The 18,130-nt window shown below is 41.7% G+C and overlaps 1 protein-coding gene across 1 annotated transcript in view; it reads left to right on the top strand.

Moving 5' to 3' along the window:
• SMC6 (structural maintenance of chromosomes 6) overlaps positions 1-18,130 on the top strand; it is a 60,727-nt gene that overhangs the window by 4,654 nt on the left and 37,943 nt on the right. Inside the window, exons 2-7 of the mRNA XM_015423771.1 lie at positions 4,383-4,531; positions 6,887-7,004; positions 12,928-13,033; positions 14,432-14,568; positions 17,056-17,117; positions 18,002-18,082. Of these exons, the coding sequence (XP_015279257.1) occupies positions 4,388-4,531; positions 6,887-7,004; positions 12,928-13,033; positions 14,432-14,568; positions 17,056-17,117; positions 18,002-18,082 (648 nt within the window). The 5' untranslated portion in view covers positions 4,383-4,387. The remainder of the gene's footprint in view (positions 1-4,382; positions 4,532-6,886; positions 7,005-12,927; positions 13,034-14,431; positions 14,569-17,055; positions 17,118-18,001; positions 18,083-18,130) is intronic.

Here is an 18,130-nt window from a genome sequence, read left to right as displayed (position 1 = left end):
AAGCTCTATCCAGTCAGTAAAAACAAGACCTGGAGCTGACTGTGGTTCAGATCATGAGCTACTCATTGCAAAATTCAGACTTAAACTGAAGAAAATTGGGAAAACCACGAGGCCATTCAGGTTTGACCTAGATCGCATCCCTGATGAATATACAGTAGAGGTGAAGAATAGATTCAAGGGTCTGGATTTGATAGATAGAGTGCCTGAAGAACTATGGACAGAGGTTCGTGACATCGTACAGGAGGCAGCAATCACCACCATCCCAAAGAAAAAGAAATGTAAGAAAGCAAAGTGGCTTTCTGATGAGGCTTTACAAATAGCAGAGGAAAGAAGGAAAGCGAAAGGCAAAGGCGAAAAGGAAAGATTTACCCAACTGAACGCAGATTTCCAGAGAACAGCAAGGAGAGATAAGGAGGCCTTCCTGAATGAACAGTGCAAAGTAATAGAAGAAAACAATAGAATGGGAAGGACTAGAGATCTCTTCAAGAAAGTTGGAGAAATCAAGGGAGCGTTCCATGCAAAGCTGGCCATGATAAAGGACAAAAACGGTAGGGACCTAACAGAAGCAGAAGAGATTAGGAAAAGATGGCAAGAATACACAGAAGAACTATACAAGAAAGACCTCGATGTCCTTGACAACCACGACGGTATAATCACTGACCTCGAGCCAGACATCCTGGAATGTGAAGTTAAATGGGCCTTAGAAAGCATTACTAACAACAAAGCTAGTGGAGGTGATGGTATTCCAGCTGAGCTATTCAAAGTCTTAGAAGATGATGCTGTTAAAGTTCTGCACTCCATTTGCCAGCAAATTTGGATAACGCAACAGTGGCCACAGGATTGGAAAAGGTCAGTATACATTCCAATCCCAAAGAAGGGCAATGCCAAGGAATGTTCAAACTATCGCACAATTGCACTCATATCACACGCTAGCAAGGTCATGCTCAAGATCCTACAAGCTAGGCTTCAACAGTACGTGGATAGAGAACTACCAGAAGTACAAGCTGGGTTTCGAAGAGGTAGAGGAACTAGAGATCAAATTGCCAACATTCGCTGGATTATGGAGAAAGCAAGAGAGTACCAGAAAAACATCTACTTCTGCTTCATTGACTATGCTAAAGCCTTTGACTGTGTGGATCACAACAAACTATGGCAGGTCCTTAAAGAGATGGGAGTACCAGACCACCTCACATGTCTCTTGAGAAACCTGTATAAGGGCCAAGAAGCGACAGTTAGAACCGGATATGGAACAACTGATTGGTTCAGCATAGGAAAAGGAGTACGACAAGGATGTATATTGTCACCTTGCTTATTTAATATATATGCAGAGTACATCATGCGAAATGCTGGCCTGGATGAATCACAAGCGGGAATTAAGATTGCTGGGGAAAAGATCAACAACCTCAGATATGCAGACGATACCACTCTGATGGCAGAAAGTGAAGAGGACCTAAAGAGCCTCTTGCTCAGGGTCAAAGAGGAGAGCGCAAAAGTTGGCTTGAAACGCAACATAAAACCCCCCGAAGATTATCGCATCTGGCCCCATCACTCCTTGGCAAATAGAAGGGGAAGCTGTGGAAGTAGTGACAGACTTCACGTTCCTGGGATCCCAGATCACCGCAGACTGTGACAGCAGCCATGAAATTAAAAGACGCCTGCTCCTTGGGAGGAAAGCGATGGCGAACCTAAACAGCATGATAAAAAGTAGAGACATTACCCTGCCAACAAAAGTCCGCATGGTCAAAGCAATGGTATTCCCAGTAGTCATGTATGGCTGCAAGAGTTGGACTATAAGGAAGGCCGAGCGCCGAAGAATAGATTCTTTTGAACTATGGTGCTGGAGAAGACTCTTGAGAGTCCCTTGAACTGCAAGAAGAACAAATCAGTCAATCCTAAAAGAAATCAACCCTGACTGTTCCCTGGAAGGCCAGATAATGAAACTGAAGCTCAAATACTTTGGCCACCAAATGAGAAGGGAGCACTCACTGGAGAAGACCCTGATGCTGGGAAAGATTGAAGGTCAAAGAAGACGGGGACGGCAAAGGATGAGATGGTTAGACAGTGTCATAGATGCAACGAACATGAAATTGAGCAAACTTCAGAGGACAGCGGAAGACAGGAGGGCCTGGTGGGAGTTGGTCCATGGGGTCGCGAAGAGTCGGACTCGACTGTGCGACTGAACAACAACAACAATACATAGAGTTTCCATAAGTTGGACGCCACTTGACAGCACTTGACACATATACACACTAGCTTCCTTGTTGTAAGATATGTGCTGGTCTTTAAAAAAAAAAATGTTTTCAAAATAGACCTAGCCCCAAAGTCTTATTTTACTCACTTGCCACTTAGGCTTCTGCATGAAGAAAACACAGATTTCTCTCAGGCTGTGATCAGACTGGCTATTTGACCCAATTTCATTGCTTCTCCCTTATGGATTAAAAATGATTGTTTAGACTGTGATATCTGTCTCCCATTCTGCAGTCGTTGGCAGCCTGTACTCACAGCTGACACTGGAAAAAAACAGACCATTACAGATTGAAGTGGTTTCAGCACACAATTCCTGATGTCTGAACTTTCTCTTGAGAAATCAAGCCATTTGGGAAGCTAGAGAGCACACTTGCGTTGGCGCCATTTAAAAAATTCATTTAGCAGTCTGCGCTTAAGCAGATCCGTTTCACCTGTTTTCTGCCAACAGCTTTGCGGCTCACGTGGTTGGGAAAGGGGTTTTCAGAGGGGGGAAGAGGCAGTCTGAGAACGATGCCTTGACTCCAGCTTTGCTCCAAGCTTTTAATAAAAATGTCAGCACACAGGATGAGGCTTCTCTCTCTCCCCCCCCCCAGCTTTGAAACAATTAATTTTTAAAAAGAAGAGTTTAAAAAACACTGCACTCACAGTCACACTACAAATCCCAGCAGCCTCGTTCTGCAATCCCAGTAACCACCAGCTGCCAGGAGTTTGAAGCAGTAGCTTCCCATAAGTGCTTATGCGCATACCCAAAGGACAAATAATAGCTGTCACTCTGCAACTGCCACCTGATCAGTTCTCCACGGGGTGAGTGCAAGGTGAAGTGGGTTAAGGGTGGGATGTCTGATCAAATTTCTCTGTTACAAAAAATAATGGAGAAATTTGAGACGGGGCCAGACCGTGCTAACCCTGCCATGTGACCACAGCCTCCGTCTAAAGCATCTGACACTTCCTCTAACTCTCCTGTCCCTCTCTTTCTTTTCTCCACAAACCAGTCAACTCCACCACCTAGGATATAGCTACCATCCAGTCATAACACATTTCACTCATCCAGCCCTCCCTTTCTTACCTTATAGCCTGCATTTTAAAGTACAGCAAACATACATATAAAATCTCACATTAATTTGCAGAAATAAAAAAGCAAAATATTTACATGGCAAAACATTACACACTATCACTTCCCCCCCCAGCAAAGACTTGTGGTAACTTGTATAATGTGTTAAGTACCTACATAGTAGTGCCTCTAAGCAGACTTACACCATTCTAAGCATGCTCCCTTCAATGGACTTAAAAGGATGTGGCACTTGAGGCATCTTTAAATAAATGCACATTGTCTCAATTTGTCTTGTCTCTCTCATACAGTTTAAGCTTGCAATTTGATGCTTGTTGAGAGACTTTGGATTGATTTTAACCCAGATATTTGATGTCTTTTTAAAAAAAAACCCGCCTAAGCTTCTTTATAATACTTATTTTCCACTTTTCTCCCTGAAGGACCCAAACTGGCTTACAGGTTGTTGGTGTTTTTTTTGGGGGGGGGGGCGATGCACAATAGAAGGGGAGGCTTAAATAAAAAAAAAATAGCTATATCATGCTGCAGCTTGTTATAAGATTAAAAGTGAAGGGCACTTTCGTTTGCACCCAAAGACTTGTGCCTCTGAACATTCCCTGACTTTAACGGGCTACAAGAAGAGCAAAGCTAAGCTAAGCTAAGATTAGATATTACCACTGGCAGCAGTATTACTGCTTCTTTGTAAATACAACTGTGGAACAAATCAAATAATTTAAAAATACTTAGAATGCTATCTGTGATCTTTAAGTGTTCCAAGAACAGTGTAGCCAGAGTCAAGCACTATAAATGCAATTTGATTTTAGTGGTTATGGTTGCCATCTTCCTAGAGGAAAAAAAGTCCTGTCCCTTTAGTAATGGCTTAATAGAACTTTATTTACCTCATTCCCACACATTAACCCTCTATTAAAAGGACAGGACACTCTTCTCCAAACGTGTTGGCATTGGCAACTTTATTAGTAGAGGAGTTAACCTTATACTTTCATTTCTTGCACTGAAATAAAGATCTCTTAAAACTTTGGTGGGATCATGCCCACCTTTTGGTTGTGTTCTGAATTTTATATCTCTTCAGCAGTGATGGCTAAGAGAAAAGAGGGAGGTTTTTCGTCACCAGGGTCCCATAAAAGACCTAGACAAGAATTCCGAGAAGACTCTGATGATGACACCAATGAAGAGGACTTTTCGCAAATGACAAATGATAGCAGTTCTAATTCACAGTTGGTAAGCAATAAGCGTTACAACATATTTTCAGTATTGTTGTTAAAATGAAAGTAATGATCAGGTTTAAATGTTACTGATATTTATGTGGGGAACTAATTAACTCCTTGTTTTTAAACATCGTTTTAATGTATTAAAGAGCTTACAGACAGACAGTCCAGAACAGGAGACAATATGTGAGTTCAGCTTTAATATTCTAATTATTTGAGGGTTCATAGCTAGCTTATTTTGTTCAAAAGCAGCATGAAATCTGATGACACATGAAACCTGTACATTCTAGCCCAAAGCTATTACAATAGCTCCCACCAATGGCTATATTTCTGTATCAGGTGTTGAAATTATTTGGAGGTTGAAGTTGGCTTGCTCAGGAGCTCCTCACAAATTATGCAAGTGCAGAGAGCAGAGGTGGGATTGAGCATGTGGCTCCAGCCACATTAGTTCGCATGCAGGCTCCACCACCCCTGTTTTCAAGAACACTGTTTTTTGTGTGTACACAGCTGAAACAGTTAAAGAAATTTTAGCAGTTAAAATATTACTGTAATTTATATCCTGCTTTCCCAGAGATATGCTGTGGTACCTCACAAAATAAAACAATTTTAAAAAATCAAGAACATAAGAATTATAAACATGAAAACAACCCAAGGGTATAAGCCTAGCGTAAACCACATTTCAGCATCCCAAAGTGATATCCATAAAACTTTCCTCAGTCTAGATGCAGACCATAAAAATGGCTCAGAAAAATGAAACCCTTTAGTTGAAAGCTAGGGTAAACAGAAATATATTGATTATTTATTTAGAAACTGTGTGCCATCTCTTTAGAAACCTGCTTGAGCTGGCTAGTTCCCAAATACCTGAATTATTAAATGAAGCAGCCTACTCTTCTACCACCATTTTTCTAAGCATTTGGAGTGAAAAAGCCCCGTTTCTGTTCAGTGTTATCATCGTTCTGCTTGAAGTATTATGTAGTTGATATCATGAAACCTTTTAGCTCCATAATGAGGTGGGCTGTCTTAGGTAAGTGTTTGACAGTTGTAGAAGTGGGAGAGTGTTTTTTGGGCGGGTACTTCTACCCCATTTCCTACATATATGTGTGAGTAAAGTATGTACCCCTTTGTTGCTCTTAATTAGTGTAGTATAATAGAAAGTTCTGTAGTTTTTAGTTGATTGTGGGCACTGTGGGATAGTGAGATAGTGGCCTTGCTATACTCCACCCATTCAAGTCTTAATACAGAACTGCCATCCCTCCCTTCCTTCCTTCCTGCCTTCCTCTCAACTTTATGTTTACCTTCATGTAGTTACATAACAGGCAGTTATCTGTCTTTATATTCCCCTAGTTATAATTGGTGGTGGAAAGTGCCTTCCAAGTTGCAGCTGATTTATCGCGACTCTGAGGGGTTTTCAAGGCAAGAGACATTCAGAGGTGGTTTGCCATTGCTTGCCACTGACTCACAAACCTGGTATTCCTAGGAGGTCTCCTATCCAAAAACTAGCCAGGGCTGACCCTGCTTAGCTTCTGAGATTGGGCTAGCCTGACAAGATTGTGCTAGCCGGGGCTATCCAGGTATATCATTGTAGGTTTCCACCTATTAGATGTCATGTTGCCTATCCCCAGCCAATACAGTTTGCTTACAGCTCACTCAGATTTCTCCACTTTGTGTATCTGTGTGCTTGAGGTGCTGCATCTCCACACCTTTGTGCATTTCTGCTTTAAAGAGGTTTTGTAAAATAAAATAAAATTTTATCAAAATCATTGGGGTTTGAATTTTTATCTATCCTTTTTCTGCAATGATATGTGCAACAAACCAGATGGAAAAATCCTGCGAAATTTGGAAGCAGCCTATATTTTACTTTGAAAGTTAATTGTTGGGGGCAATCTGGTCTAAAGAGTCAGTCTCCCAGCCAATGCTCCCTCTAAGCTGCGGAGTCTTGTGAGAAAAATTCTACTTTGTGAGCTACTGGCCTTAAAGTTGTAAGCAAGTGATTTGGCTACTGCATAAATTAGTTTGCTCTGGAGCCCCATCCTTCCTGAGCTAAGACAAAAATCTGTGAGCTGGAGGCTAAAAAACTGTGAGCTAGCTCACACTAACTCAGCTTAGAGGAAACATTGCTATAAGTACACTTGCACATTCTGTCTCTCTCACATGTCAACTTTCTGGACCCATATGCAGCTTCTACCTCTTCAAAAGTTTATTAAATCTATCTTGAATGCTCATGCCAGTGTGATCATCTATGTTCTCTGAGCATTAACAGACTTAACAAGTTAACAAGTGTTGTGGTGATCTGCAGCTTTTCCCTGCCTATGTACACAAGGTTAGTGGTAAACTTTTGAGTCCTTACCCATGTTTGTAATACCTGTAGGCATCAGGAGAAGTCGGAATAATTGAAAGTATCCAGCTGAAGAACTTCATGTGCCATGCAATGCTGGGTCCATTCAAGTTTGGCTCCAATGTGAATTTTATTGTTGGAAACAATGGGAGTAAGTTTTAATCAATTTATTTAAAGCAAAATTGGATTTTATGCTATTGGCTCTTTATCAGTTAGCAAGAAAGTTAGTCTCTAAGTGATTATTGTTTGTAATCATTTCCTTTTAACACAATTTGTTTTATTGTTTGGATTTGCTGTTGTGGATTGCCTGGGGAATTTCTGAGTAGCTCAGAATAGGAATGTCCCAGTGTGCAAGAATTTTTGTTTCCCTCTCAAGGTTTCTGTTCGTTCATATGCCAGCCTTTCATCTGGGACCTAGTACTTTTCGTATTCACTTATATCATTTATAAATGATATTTATAAGTGATATTTAATAAAATAAAACCGCAGATCAGAAACATGACTAAAACATCAAAACTAACAGAGTTTTAAAGATAACAGTTTCCGGGGGTTTACAAGAGAAGAGGCTTGGTGAGTGATTATGGGCAGGTAATACAACTGAGAATGTCCTGCTATAGGCTGCCAGATAATATTTTTCCTAATTCAGTTAAAAAAAACCTATAAGACAAATATCTGACCAAAAACCTGGCCAAAGATATGGCTCAGTTCAGATGACACACTGAATTATTTATTTATTTATTTATTTCATTGCATTTCTATACCTCCCTCCCTGCAGAGCGGACTCAGAGTGGTGTATAGCAATCTGACATAAGAGACTATTAAACGATCCAATGTACAAATCATAGTCATAAAATCAGAAACCTACATGATGCCACAATAGAAATTTTGACCCCCATAAGTATTGATGTGGGGGGAGGAGATTGAAGAGCTAACTGATAGATCGATTGCTGTTAAAAAAAAATTGCTATCCTCAGCCATATGCTTGGCGGAACATCTCTGCCTTACAGGCCCTGTGGAATTGGAACAGGTCTCTCAGGGCCCTGATGTTGTCTGACAGAGAGTTCCACCAAGTTGGAGCCAGGACTGAGGAGGCCCTAGCTCTGACTGAGGACAGCTAGATGCTCCTTGGGCCAAGGACTTACAGTAGATGTTGTTCTCCTGAGCATAATGCTCTCCAGGGGACATACTGGGAGAGACAGTCCTGCAGGTACGTTGGTCCCTGACTGTTGTAGGGCTTTGAAGGTCAAGACCAAAACCTTGAACCTAACCTGGTACTCAACCTGGAGTCGGTGCAGCTGGCAAAGTACAGGTTGAATATGTGCTGTGAGCGGTGTCCCTGTAATGACCCGGGCTGCTGCATTCTGGACAAGTTGTAACTTCCAGATCAGCTTCAAGGGCACCCCTGTGTAGAGCGAGTTACAGTAATCAAGCCTAGAGTTGACTGTTGCATGGATTACTGTGGCTAGGTCAGGGCAAGACAAGTAGGAGGGCAGTTGCCTGACCTGGCGCAGCTGGAAAAACGCCAGTCTGGCAGCATTCATGATCTGGGTCTCAATTGATAAGGGGGTATCTAGAAGTACACCCAAGCTTTTGACTGACTGTGCCGCTGTTAAAGGCTCATGGTCAAGAGCCAGAAGTTGGCGTCCCAAACCTGAATCTCTCCCACCTAGCCAGAGAACCTCTGTCTTTGCTGGATCCAGTTTCAGTTGGCTTTGCTTCTCCCATTGCACCACAAAAAATATTTTGTGAAGGCAGTTTTTTGAGCAAACCTGAAATGTAATATTGTAATATTGACCTTCCCTGCCAGATTTCTTGGGGCAATGTCCGTCCATTCATCAACAGTTATGGCTGGGTGCCATCAGTGTAAAATAGTGTACTGATGGCATCCTAGCCTGAAACTCCACACCAACTGGGTGAGAGGATACATGTAGATATTAAATAACATTGGGAAGAGGATAGCCCCCTGAGGGACTCCACATGCCACAGACCCTCTATCCCCAGCCACGGAGATATGAGACAACCCACTTTAATTTGAAATCTCAAATTGTGTGCAGTCAAATCATGGTTTAGCTTTCTATTTGTCCTTTATTGGTTTGCCTGCATCCTCCCAGAGTCCTTGGATGCTGTCTGTGGCTGTGGTCACACGTAACAGAAGCCACACAAGTGAGACGGAAAAACAAACGGAGTTTCCGGGCGCGATCTCACCAGCACATCTGGGAAGCGTAGCACTCCCGTGGCTCAACCGAGGCTTCCAGCCGAAACTGCGTGGCAAAAAACTAGTACCTTGGAGGTACTAGTTTCCGGAAACTGCGGGGCAAGGGCGGGCGTCTGATCGCATTTCCGGTGGCATCCGGCACCCGCCCATGTCCCCTTGCAAATAAGGTGTTTATTTTTTGTCCAAGTCTCTGTGGATGCGCATGCGCACCCAACGGAGCATGCGCATTTGTCATGTACACAAAAATAAAAAACAGTTTGCCGCGGCACACGCTTCTTCGTTGTGCGCCGGCTTGTCCTGTGATCGGCACCTCTCCGTTGCCATGGAACCTCCACGGTACCTCCACAGGACCTCCACAGGAGGTCTGATCACGTAACTGCGCAGTAGTTTGCCCCAGGGCAAACAGCCACGCTTCTCCTCTGCAGTTTCCTGCCCGTGTGACCGGGGCCTGTGTTTACCTTGTCTGAGTGCTGGCAAAATAACACAGTGTGTGCTGTTATAATATAATGGGCTGGCTACTCTTGTGGATGAAGTAGCCAGGGACATGCCTGCTTGGCAACCTATGTGCAGTTCTCAATACTCCGGATTGCCTAGGCTATTTGCAAGCACTCTCCAGAAAAGTATCCAACCTCATTTCCTAATTTCTCAGTCCCCTGCAACAGTCTCCCAAACACTGGCACAATGAATTCATTACTCACCATCATTGCTGTATCCCCAACCTCCACTTACCTATCCAGAGTCAATGTGCTACTCCATCCATCCATAGCTGGATGACGGATGATATCCAGCTTACCTTACTTGTTCTAAAAACATGGTGACTGTTATCTCTGGTATCGTCCAGCACATATATGTAGCAGAATGGCTTGGAACTACTTTGCTTCCCCCTCCCACCCCCACCATTTTTAGGGGTTTCTAACTCCTGCTGTGGTGAGCCTGCTATACTCTGAAATAGCTGTTGTTTCCTAGTGCTGTCTTTCTGTTCCTTACTATCTTCTGGAGTTCTCCTATCAGACTGAAATGAGAATGGCGAAGATCAAGTCAGTTTCATTGAATGCCTATTGTTTGCCAGGAAAGGAGGATGAACTGTGGGTTGAAACCTCAGAAGTTATCTCTGAAGAATACATGAAGACTATTCCTGTAACCAAAAGAAATTAAAAGCCTTGATGGATGGCAGATGTAACTCTTAAAATTGTGGAACATAGACAAGAAGCAAAAGTAAAACATGACAGAATAGAATCAGAATTCTAAATGCAGCTTTTCAGCTGTTGCACCCAGAGAAAAAAGGAACTATTATAATAATCGGTGCAAAGTAATAGAAAAGAACAACAAAAATAGAACAACAGGAGATTTGTTCTACGAGATGCAGGAAATCAAAGGGAAATTCAAACCATGGCTAAGAATGCTGAAAGATCAACATAGAAATACATTATTTGATCAGGAAAAAATAAAGAAAAGATGGAAACAGTACACTGAACAACTATACAAAAGAGATGAAAGGATGACAGATTCTTCCAAGAATACTGTTTCAGTAGAAAATGTTCAGTTTTAGAAAGTGATGTGAAACTGTACTCAAAGCAACTGGAAGAAACAAATCACCAGGAAAACCTGGAATATCAGTTGAGCTGTTTCAGGCTACAAAAACAGTCCCTCAAAATCTTTAAAAGATTATGGAATAACAAACCAACAGATATGGAAAACAGAACAGTGGCCCACAGACTGGAAATGCTCAGTCTGCATTTCAGTTCCCAAAAAAAAGACATCAAAGATTGCAGCAATTATTAGACCATATATTGAATGTGAGGGTGATCTGGCTGTGACCCTATTGATCACCAGGGTGGATTTGGCTGATCTGGAAGGGTACACTCCCTCACTGCCCCATATTCATCTATCCCGAAGCTGCAAACTCAATGGAAGAGGACAATCATCCCAGATAGGAGTGTACCCTTCTTTAGTTAAGACCATTACATTAATTTCCCACAAAAACAAAGTGGTACTCAAAAATTTACAACTTCAGTGCAGTGATGAATCCTTGCATTGAGCAAGGCGGGTAGTGGTTTGAGACAGGCTTTGACTACTAGTCTCTTTATACGAGAAGTCCTGTCAAGAGCATCCTGATTCCATTGAAACAGCCATATTATTCTGTTGCAGTAAAAACGAAAGTCCTGTGATATGTTAAAAATGAACAAATATATTGTGGCATAACCTATCAGAAGCAGTGATGTGAATTTTTAGTCAATGTGAGTTTTTCATATGTACAGTGAGGGGGAAATGGTTTACAGTGGGTTAAAAGGCCTGTTTTTTTAAGCAAACCTGAAAAGTGTACAGATAAGCAGTGTGATCAAGCCCAATTTAACACCTGTTAGAGACTGAGAAGATTATCAGACCTCTTGTTCCCCTGGCTTATCAAACCTTAAAATAAATTCCAGTTCAGCAATTTCCTGTTAGTCTCCCCTTGAAATTCCCCAATAATTTTATTTTGTGTCACTGCTGTGTTTTCTGAGGCTCCTCCACCCTAATACGCTGAATGCTTATTCAGTGTATTACTTGTGTACCTATACCCTGGATTTGAGTTGCATTTGTTCTACAATCTGAGATCCTTTCAAATAAACGCAATTTATCAGACTAATGTTCAAGTAATTAAGGTAAATTCTTGGCTTGTGGGATTGCTTGTTTGAAAACTGCTCTACATAGAATGCTAATGGTAGAAACTTGGGGCTACCATTGACAATGTCTTGTGGGAAAGTTTTACTAAAATACAAAATGTTGAACATATGATGCTGTCTTATAAAATATCAGATCATCGGTCCATATAGCTCAATACTGGCTTCTATGACTGGCACTAGCTCTACAGGTTTTCAAGGCCTTTGTATTAGAGATGTGCGTTTGGGTACAATGTAGCTAAAAATATATCGGAAAAGTATGTTGTTGGTATTTTTCAAATAGATCCAGGATTTTTCAGGATACTGAAAAATGGGTCCCTAAAAATCCTGGAAATATTCAGCATTAACTGGGAATATCAGGAGCCAAAGTTTCTAGGGTCCCAGGACTGTTTTTTCCTCTTTTCCACTGGGGCTTGGTATCAGCTTGCCAGGTAGATAAGATTCTGTCACTTTAAAGTGTTTATGTTGGTTTTTAAAGTTTGTTCTATTGCTGGAGTTGGTTTGTGTTGGGTCCATGGGTGGATGCTTGTGTTTTATTTTGAGATTTTTCTGTTTTACATAGATTGAGATTTGTGCATTTTATGTTGGTTCAAATGCAGATGTTTTACAGTGATTCAGATTCTTGGATTTACATAGTTTCAGATTCTTGGGTATTACATTGGTTTGGCTTAGCAATAGCTTCAATAGCATTCGTACACCCTTGGGTTTTACATTTTTTGTGGGTTTTTTGTTCCCTCCATAGGAAACAATGGAGGATAGCTGGGGGCACCCCATAGTCCAGTTCATTTGAAGTTTGGGGGTATTTAAAAGGCAGGCACCAGCAGCTGCCATGCCATTTTGGTGCCAGGACCTTTAAAAACACTCGCCCAGCCCCTCTGAAAGATTCCCTATAGGTAATAACCTAGCCAGAAAAGTTTCAGAACCTCCCCCAACACAGATCTAAATACCATACCAGTATTTGGAAACTGGGAATTCCAATATTTTTCAGCTCCAATATAGCCGAATCAGAAAAATACCTTTTTTCCTCCCTGCACGCCCCTACTCTGTATGCTGAGAGGAGCTTGCTTAGTAAACCTTATGGTTTAAGAAAGGGTATCTTTTTTAATGCAATATTGTCCTGGGAGGGACTTTACATGGTTTTGAAACAGAATTAAAATTAGCTTTCCAAATATGAATAATCCATATGCTGCTTTCTTCAGGTGGGAAGAGTGCTGTGTTAACTGCCCTTATTGTAGGGCTTGGTGGAAAAGCTATAGTGACAAACCGAGGATCGTCTTTAAAAGTGTTTGTTAAAGATGGGCAAAAGTAAGTGAAGTAGTATTTATTTATTTAAAATATATTTTATCCCTAGTTTCTTCCAATAATCAAATCGGTATAATCATGATAACCTTCCTTTAAAAAAACAATGAATATAAAAATCCCACTCCTGTAATAGTCAGTGTACCGAGAATAACTGTTCAGTCTATACAGAATGCCCTCCTAAATAATTCAGTTTTGCAGCTTTTCCTTTTCAGTTTTGCAGCTTTTTTTTGAAGCTTGCCTCACCACCTGCAGGAGGCCATTCAAATTAGTGGAGCAGTGACCAGAAATGCCTGAGTCTGGTCAGCAAGTGAGTGCATACTGGCCAGAGAAGGGACAGCCAGATGCCTTGCTGGGTAGGGTGGGATTGCTACATGGGTATATACAGGATGAAGTGGCCCTTCCAAGTATGTGGATTCCAGGTAAAGATGGCCTTTAAAAGTCAGAATTAGCCTCTTGAATTGGATCTGAAGACAGATAAGCAGGCAGTGCAAAGCAGTCAAGGCCAGCCTGTCCCATTACCTTGTTGGTAGCAGGGGAGGTTTAGAACAGCAGGTGTCAAGATGGGCTTCCTGATCCAGCCTTTACACTACAGCCAGCACTGGCCAGATGAGATAAGGTCTGGATTTTGAGGAGAAAGCATACTGGAGGCACTTTCCCATTTTCTTAAAACTTTTCAGTTTCGGGGGAAACTCCACCTTAATACATAGTCTGATTGCGCAGATATTTTGATCTGCATTCTGGGTTCAGCATTAGGTGTAAAGGCAAACAGCAGAACTGCTAGGACTAGCAGGGTAAATCTTACCCCTCCCCCTTCCCCATGCTGTTTCCTCTTTCCTTCCCCTGGCAGCTTCTCCCCTTTCCTTCTGCCCCTCCCTTTTTCTGCCCTACTTTCAGCTTTCCCTCCCCCTTGCAGCCTCTTCCCTTTTCTTCTCTCCCACCCTTTTTCTGCTCCTTCACTTCCCATCCACCTTTGTCTTACCTTTCTCTGCAGCTTTTTTGATCTGCACTCTGGGGCCAACTTCAGAAATAAATATATAGATTAACATGTTTTAGTGAGGAGACTTGCACGTTGCTTATATGAAACTTGATTTACATCAGCATGCGTGCTCTGCTAAGAAAGTCTTGGCTAACTTCATTTTAGGGTTTTAAGTTTGGAACCAAGCTTCTCCAAACTAATGCACTGAGTGCTTACCCAGTGTGTTGCTTGTCTACCTGTATCCTTGAGTTGCATTTGTTCTACAATCTGACATGTTTTTGGGTAAAAATAAATGTTCAGGTTAATGTTTAAGTAGTTGTCATTGGCTGTCTAACCAGAATGTGATAACTCATGATTGCAAGATGATTTCCTAAATGTGAAGGTTAATTCACTTTGCTTAGATACTAACTCAAATTGTTCTTCAGTTCTGCAGATGTTTCAATAACTCTGCGAAACAGAGGCGAAGATGCATTTAAACCAGAATTGTATGGTGACACAATTACCGTAAATCAGCACATAAGCTTGGAAGGACATCGTAGTTACAAACTGAAAAGCAGCACAGGTTAGGTGATATTTTATTTAAAATGTATTCAAAACTCAGTATGACATAAGGCTATTTAAAAATATAGTATTATAAGTACAAGGTGCAAGCTATTCCTTGCCCACCGCTGGTCTGTTTTCAATACGTTTTGAGAGTATTATAGCATGCCTCATATTTCTCCCATTTGTGTTTATCATTTTTGCCATAGCACACTTTTCATTTGTAGAATCAGCAGAAAATAAAGAGGAGTCTTCCAGCACATTAAAGACAAAGTGAATTCTATTCCATCATAAGCTTTTATGGATGAGAGCCTACTTCAGATGCTATGAGTGAATCCTCATGATGTAATCATTTTATGTAGGAGGCTTTTAAAAAAGCAAACAGCAAGGCCAATGGCCCATGAAATACAGGAAATTATAGCAACATGCATTTGGCCACCCAGCCATCTCCAGTGATGGGTGTGTGTGTGTGATGTGCTAGGGAAGGAGCAGAGCTGATGAGCAATCCTATGCTCCATTAGGGTTCATTCTCATTTCTTGTAGGGGTGGATTGTTATGCCCACAAAACAGGTATTAGAAACTGTTCCATTACAATCACATTAAGGTCTATTATTCAGCTTTCAAAAAGTACAAGAGCAAAAGTAGGTAGATAGTCCTGTTCCTCTGTGATGGTGTCAGAACCCACTCCAGAAATGATTCCGCTGAATGAAGGTATAACTGTTTCACCTATGCCTGTTATGATAGCTGTCTGGAAGCTGTCCCCACCACACTTGTTGACAGCCAGTGTCATGTAGTTTTCAGCATGCCAGATTGGGACTGGGGAAAACCTCACTAGGCAACTTGGGGTCATTTAGTTATCTTTTAGCCTAACCTCCCTCACAGGGATTGGAATCATAGGAAGGAATGGAGGACCATGTGTATTGCCCTGAACTTGGAGGGAAGGATGAGCTAAAAATGTGTGTTCAGGGAGAGGAGAGGGTTTATGTCACAGCTGAGAATCATCACTTTGGCTGAGCTCCTGTTCCGCTGCACCTTTTACATTGAGTTATCTGGCAACTCACAGGCCTGCCTGCCATTGCAGTTGTTACATTTCCTTGTTCACATGGCTCCCATTGCTTCCCTCACAAAAAGCTCCCCCCCCCCGATAATACATGTTTTCTGTTGAATATTCTGAACACTGTGGGAATCATTGTTTCCATAGCAGAAGGTGAATCCCTCTGGTGGGCTTGAAGGTTTACATACTGGGATCCTGTTACCCACAAGGTCTAAGGAGCTGGCTGGCTGCTGTGATTGGGATGGATGTCCATCCTTCTTTCCTGGTTAGCATTGGCTTCTTCTCTGGCAGAGGGTTGCTTGCAGGATTTTGGAGAGCCGCTGCCTGCATGCTTCAGTTGCTGGCCTCCTACCCGTGGGTCTTGGAGACCTCTTACAAAGAAAGTACAGTGAATTCCCTGGCAGCATGTTTATTCCTTGAATTTGGGCGGGCATGAATGACATCACTTGACATTTCTACCATGCCTTCATGTCATTTTCTTCCATGTTTGGCTAATGTGAAAGCATTGTTGTTCACCAGTGTAATGATTGGTGCTGGCAGCAGATTTGTCAGGGGTGCTCAGGGAGTGTCAGCTGGTGTTGGTATGTTCCTAGGATTCAGACTATGTTATACAACGTTCACTTGGGCATAGTAGATTCCTTCATAAGAGGACATTTGGTCTGATTTTATTACCTGATTTATCTAAATTTATTTATTTATTTATATTTGAATTTATATCTCGCCCTACCCCGAAGGCTCAGGGCGGCTCACAAGGGCACCATGTGCCAAGGTTAAAACAATAATACATAATTAGAACAATAAATTACAATAAAACAGAATAAAAATTTACAAACAAATTGGGCCGAGATGGATAGCTCTTAACTCCTACAAGTACTTTCTAAGGTCTTGTCAACTAAAACCGTGTCCAGGCGCCTCGCTCCCCCGATGGGGGCCAGGCAGTCATGATGTTCAAACGCAGTGCATAGGGGATGAAGATGGAATAATGGTGGTGGCGGCTCCTACTCAAAGGCCTGGCGGAAGAGCTCCGTCTTGCAGGCCCTGCGGAACTGAGAGAGGTCCCGCAGGGCCCGGATCTCTTCCACCAGGTAGGAGCCGCCACCAAAAATATCACTTGGGCATGCTCAGACAACTTTTTCTTAAGGAACACAGTGTGAGAAGCTGTGCTCTGCATTAAAATATAATGTAATTTGTTTTTGTCTAGGATCTTCATATTTACAACTTTCCAATTATATACTTTTATTTATTTATTTGCTTACTGGTGTAAGAACCATACATCTTTCCTGTTTTCCCCTCCCTCCAGCAGTCCATTCACTTCCCACTCAGTGTGCTGCAGTGAGGAAGGGAAACTGAGAGAAATTGCTCTCTCCTGAGAAAGCAAGAAAGACCGTATTATATACTCAGGAATGTTTTTGTGTTTAGTTTTCTGATAGTTTTTGTATTATTTTTAATGTTCAGGTGCATTAATTTCTTCTAAGAAGGAAGAACTTACTGCAATTCTGGATCACTTTAACATCCAGGTAACCAAAGAAATGTTTTAATTGTACTTGGTATAATATGATGCACATGTTATTTAATTGTTGTTGTTTTAATGGTTAGGCAGAATGGCTGGTTTTTAAAATTATTTTATTTCTTTTTAAAATTCTTTTCTTTCTTTAAAGTTCTTGGTCCTCAGAAGCAACTTCTCGTGTATCACAAGGGGATGGTGTTTAAAAACAAATGTCGAAAGCCCTGCTGAGTATGCAGTTTGTGCAATTCTCTGGGTTATCCGCCTATGTGAAACTACTGCTTAAATTTTATCAAGTCCCCTAACATCTAAAAGATCTTCTGGTTTCCTGCTGTAAGGACCAGATTATTAGTATCTCTGAAGGTTGAAAATAAATTAATAATAGTGCATGAAGATAAGGTTTTTGCAAGCTTGTTTGTGGAAATGTATTGTTTCACTAAAAATTAGTTGCCTGTTGCATAACCTCAAGATACTTTCTACTCCAGCAGCTGTAGGAATGATTCATCCTGCATGGTAACATTGGGTGACATTCCCCAAAAGTTAATGAACATATTAACTTTACAGTATTAACTTGGAGAGCCAGTTTGGTGTAGTGGTTAAGTGTGTGGACTCTAATCTGGGAGAACCGGGTTTGATTCCCCACTCCTCCACTTGCACCTGCTGATGTGACCTTGGGTCAGTCACAAGCTCTGGCACAGCTGTCCTTGAAAAAGAGCAGTCTGTCAGAGCTCTCTCAGCCCCACCTACCTCACAGGGTGTCTGTTGTGGAGAGGGGAAGGGAAAGGAGTTTGTAAGCCGCTCTGAGACTCCAAGTGAAGGGCGGGGTATAAATCCAATCTCTTCTTCTTCTTCTACAGGTAACCTTTAAAAAATATTAACATAAGTTTGTTATTGCAGGTGGATAATCCTGTGTCTGTACTTACCCAGGAGATGAGTAAACAGTTTCTGCAATCGAAAAACGAAGGCGACAAGTACAAGGTAATCAGACTGAGCAATTTGTAAAATACAGGACACAGTCCTTCTCTT

The sequence above is a fragment of the Gekko japonicus genome, unplaced genomic scaffold (assembly GCF_001447785.1).
Source record: "Gekko japonicus isolate JY-2015 unplaced genomic scaffold, Gekko_japonicus_V1.1 scaffold121, whole genome shotgun sequence".
Lineage (NCBI taxonomy): Eukaryota > Metazoa > Chordata > Lepidosauria > Squamata > Gekkonidae > Gekko > Gekko japonicus.
This window is presented reverse-complemented; position numbering and strand designations above follow the sequence as displayed.